The sequence below is a fragment of the Sinocyclocheilus anshuiensis genome, unplaced genomic scaffold (assembly GCF_001515605.1).
Source record: "Sinocyclocheilus anshuiensis isolate Anshui unplaced genomic scaffold, SAMN03320099.WGS_v1.1 scaffold1993, whole genome shotgun sequence".
Taxonomy (NCBI): Eukaryota; Metazoa; Chordata; class Actinopteri; order Cypriniformes; family Cyprinidae; genus Sinocyclocheilus; species Sinocyclocheilus anshuiensis.
In genome coordinates, this window is record NW_015540847.1 from 234,302 (window position 1) to 238,932 (window position 4,631).

Consider the following 4,631-nt stretch of genomic DNA (forward strand, 5'->3'; position numbering starts at 1 on the left):
TATATATATATATATATATATATATATATATGTAGTATGGTATATATATTTTTGGACATTATATACCATGCTACATTTATATACCGTACTACTGAAGGTTTACAATATTCAAACATTATAGATGGATATGACTTTTTATAGGGTTAAGATGATAAATGATGATCCAATAAATAATCTAAGTTCAACAATAATAGTCCAATTATCTTCTTTATTATTCACTCCATCACTGAAAATAGTTCTGTGACAGTGCTGTAGTTCATAATTCACATAAAAAAATTAGACTTTAAAATTACAGGTGAATTAAATTAAGTTTTTATTTTTTATATTTTCCATTTGCATTTTATATTAATTTAATATGTCTAATATGCCTAATGAAAAAGGGGCATGTTATCTTGTTAATTAGCTGAAATGAAATAATTTTTTTATATTAAATATTTTTTTCAGTTAATGTTTTTTCGTTCTTTTTTTTTTTCAAATAATTTAAAAAAAAATGCTTTTACTTTTAGCTATAATAACCCTGTCATATGTTACTTCCAAAGTATTTCAAGGAATGATGTGTTCAGTGTCCATTAAGTGATATTATCACGGTATCATGTCTATTTTTGTGGCACTTCAGTCTAAAAGAATTTGCTGCTGTAATTTGGCTTAATTTGGTTCCACATCATAATTCCTCTAAATCTTCTTTATCATTGACCATTAGATTTATTTAGATTCATTCATTGTAGAACTTCTGTAATAAATGTATCAGCAATAATCTGATAAATCAGTCTCAGTAAAGGCATTTTGCATCAGTTCTGATGGTGTGTGTGTGTGTGTGTGTTTGTTCTCAGGTGGAGGCTGAACAACACAGAAGTCGTTATTGGAAATGACGATCACTACAGTCTGATGGGAGGAAACCTCGTCATCAGCTTCCCCGACAAGAGCAAGCATGCTGGGAACTACTCGTGTCTGGCCAGCAATGAGTTTGGGACGCTCGTCAGTCAGAAAGCCTCTGTTCAGTTCGGATGTGAGTCACTCTTACAGAAGAGCTCTATTAAAGCTGCCCTGAACGGCCTGTTGACTTACACACAAACACTCTCTCTCACACACACACACACACTCTCACACACAGACACACAACATGAATCAGGGTTATTACACCAAACTAAAACTGAAATAAAATCTCCATCTTGTGTTTTAGACTTGGACATGTTTTCTTCGGACGAGCGAGAGGCGGTCTATGTGAAGGAGGGGCAGGGGGCGGTGCTTCTGTGTGCTCCGCCTCCACACTTCCCAGGTTACCATGGCACCTGACTCTATGGTTTGACAATCATTTGTGAGTTTGACTGACACATTTGCATCATTTCCTGTCTGTGCTCTCTACAGAGGATCTGTTCTTCCGCTGGATACTCAACGAGTTTCCGGAATTCATTCCTCTGGACAAGCAGCGCTTCGTGTCTCAGACCACTGGAAACCTCTACATCTCCACCGTACGAGCGTCAGACAGCGGGAACTACTCCTGTTTCGTCTCCAGTCCGTCCATCGCCAAGAGCGTCTTCAGCAAGTTCATCCCACTGGTGCCCATCGCCGAGCGTGAGTCTCTTTATCATCGTCCTACACTGAAAAAATATATTAAAAAAGGATTTTCCCTTTTGAATTAGGTTTATTTTTCTGACCGCACTGGCAGATATTTTATACAAATATGAACTACATTTTTCTGAAAACAAGACTTTAAGTCATTTTGCGTCTCAAGTAAATGTATCTTGCTTTAAGAATCTTCAGATGTGTACTTACTAGAAAACAACAAAAATACTGAAGGAGAAAATCATTTTTTGCAGTTTAAATCAAGGTTATAGGTGTAGATGTTTTAAACCCATTTGCTTTTAACACCAGTGTAAATACTACTGTTTGTACTATTCTTACTAATACTGTTTTTCAGTTTCTGAATAAAATGTGAGTGAGGCTTATGCAGAGGTGCTGCCAGATGATAAGAGTGTTGTTATATCTTCTATTGTAGAAACCACTTGATAGTGTTACTGAGTGAGGAAGGGACAGCAAAGATCTGAAAGAGAAACAAACTGTCTGTGGTTTCTGAAGTATTTCTGAGTCAGCTGGTTCTTATTTTAGGTCTGTTCAAGCTCAAAAAATCTCTTCAAAGAAATCCTCAAAGAAACCTGCTCCACACACACAAGAGCAAGCTTTCACACACGTGTTCAGGAATAATAGTATCCTACTTCAGCATGACTGGACGGGAGGAGTTTCTGATCACTCAGCAGTGGATGTTCTTCTGTGTGATGACAGAAAACTGTCCAGAATGAATCGTTTCTGCTGTTTAGTCTCAAATAAATGCTCGTTTTCAACAGTAGAGAAAGTTTGAGGTCCGAAAGTAACAGTATATTTCAGTATATCAGTAACAGTTTATCCTAAGACAACATTGTTTTTATTCTCATTTATATTCTGAAGTGTTTTACAGAGGGGTTTGTTTATATATCATTCACACTGATGTATACATAACAACATGGTGAAAATATATTTATTTTCTGTCTGTTGAAAGTATTTTCTGATTTATGGAGTGATAAAAAGAGAACTCTAAAATCTCCTCTGTAAAAACCTTTAACTCTAATATGTCAACAAAATCAAGCAAGAATTTTGAACCTGGATTTATCCAACGTTCAGATTTATTTTCTGTAAATGCGTACAATTAGCGCATATTTCTCTAGGAATCGCCTGATTTTCATATTTAAACATGACATTTTAGAAAACTTGTAATAAAAAACAATGTTTCAATTCTTAATGTACTGTGATCAGCTTGTGTTAGTTAGTTATTGTTATCCTATTCACCTGTGCTGTCTTGCTTTAATTCCTCATGAACATTTAATATCTAAAGCACATCTCTAGTGTAAAACTACATCCTCCATTCAGTCCCAACATAGCATGCTCCTGATTCGTACGCGTGTGTGTAATATTACAGTTGCTCGTGACTGTCACAGCATCATGAGAATGTTGAGTCAAAGCGCCTCAGAGCTGATAAACAAACAGGAGAGACTCGCTCGTTCTGCTGGAAGAAAGAACGTATCCATGAGGACCTCAGTCATTCACTGCCGTCTCATATCTGCTCTCTGTCAGGTTCTCTGAGGAAATATCCCGCTGATATCAAAGTCAAATCTCCAGACACGTACACGCTGCTGGGGCAGAACGTCACGCTGGAGTGCTTCGCGCTGGGAAAGTAAGAAAAACGCCACACAGATGACTTCTCAGTGTTTGCAATGCAGCACTTCAGTCATTTTCCTCAAATGCTTCATTATTCAGCACAATTTTCTGCAAATATTTCCGTTTGAATCAATTAACATCCGGATTTCACTCAAACTGCATTTTGTAGATCATTTCAGCTTTATGCTGTATGTGCGTTCTGCCTGTGCTCTATATAAACTCTTTTAAAACTTACATTTCTCAAGAGTACAAATCTTCTATTAACTGACACTGAAACAATGTTCAGTATTCAGAAAAGCATCAGTGACATAACTGTATTATTTGCATACTGAATTACCACTGGATGTCTTTCTTTCATGTATTTTATACTGAATTATGATGATTATATTTCTTAAAGTACAAAGATACTTTGCATGCTGAATTACCATTGGACTTTTCTCTAGCATTTATTTTCATACTGAATTATGATTAGATTTATTAAAAGTACAAAGAAAATGTCCTATTGACTTAAATTAGTGTTCAAAATAAGATCAGAGACATCATATGCAATTACAGTTGGATATCTGTCTTGAGTTGTTTCTGTTTAGTCGCAATTAATGTTCGTTTGGGATTGAAGAGGAAGTTTGAGGTCTGAAAATGACAGTATATCTCATAGTAGCCTACACTGGACTCATGTATAAATCAGAAACAACAGTGTTTTTCATGCACTGGTCAGTTTTGCTTCCATAACATGTCTTTTTCAGACTAATGGAAAGAAAACATCCAAAATACACATTTAAGTGTTTATTCTATGACACTTTATCTATACACATCTGTAGATTTCAATCTCAGTCCATTTATTTAAAGAGTTTTTCCTCCACTTCAGCAGCACTTACACACTAAAACTAATTTCTCTCTATATTCTGAAGGTTTTTACTGAGGGGTTTGTTCATATATCCTTCACACTGAATTATACAACATTATATTCCTAAAAACATGGTCAACTTTTTTTTTTTCTGGCTGTTGGCAGTATTTTCTGATTTATTGAGTAATTAAAATAGAAATTGAAAATCTGTGAAATTCAAAAACTGTAATATGTCAACAAAAGCAAACAAGAATGTTGAACCTGGCTTTATCCAGTGTTCAGATTTATTTTCTGGAAATGTATGCAAATTAGTGTAGATTTAGTTAGATGATGCAACATTTTAGAAAATAATGTTTTGTAATACAAAACAATGTTGCAGTTCTTAATGTAAGTGATCAGCTGGGAACATCAGTGTCATGAATGTAATATTTGCATACTCGATAACTGATTGGTATTCTGTCTTACATGTATTTTCATACACGCATCCATTATATAATCTATAGTTGATAAACACAATGTGGTGAAGGTTTATGTTTTTGTAACATTGATTGTTTAACAAGCGGTTCTCACCATGTAATATATTGTGTGTGTGTCTGTG

General features: G+C 35.0%; 1 protein-coding gene across 3 annotated transcripts in view; it reads left to right on the top strand.

Annotated features, from left to right (window-relative positions):
* The window catches only part of cntn1a (contactin 1a), an 88,625-nt gene that overhangs the window by 54,482 nt on the left and 29,512 nt on the right, over nt 1–4,631 (top strand). For all 3 annotated transcript variants that reach the window (XM_016485001.1, XM_016485000.1, XM_016485002.1), the window contains exons 6-8: nt 1,181–1,276; nt 1,366–1,572; nt 3,106–3,205. In XM_016485001.1, coding sequence (XP_016340487.1) covers nt 1,181–1,276; nt 1,366–1,572; nt 3,106–3,205 — 403 coding nt within the window. The remainder of the gene's footprint in view (nt 1–1,180; nt 1,277–1,365; nt 1,573–3,105; nt 3,206–4,631) is intronic.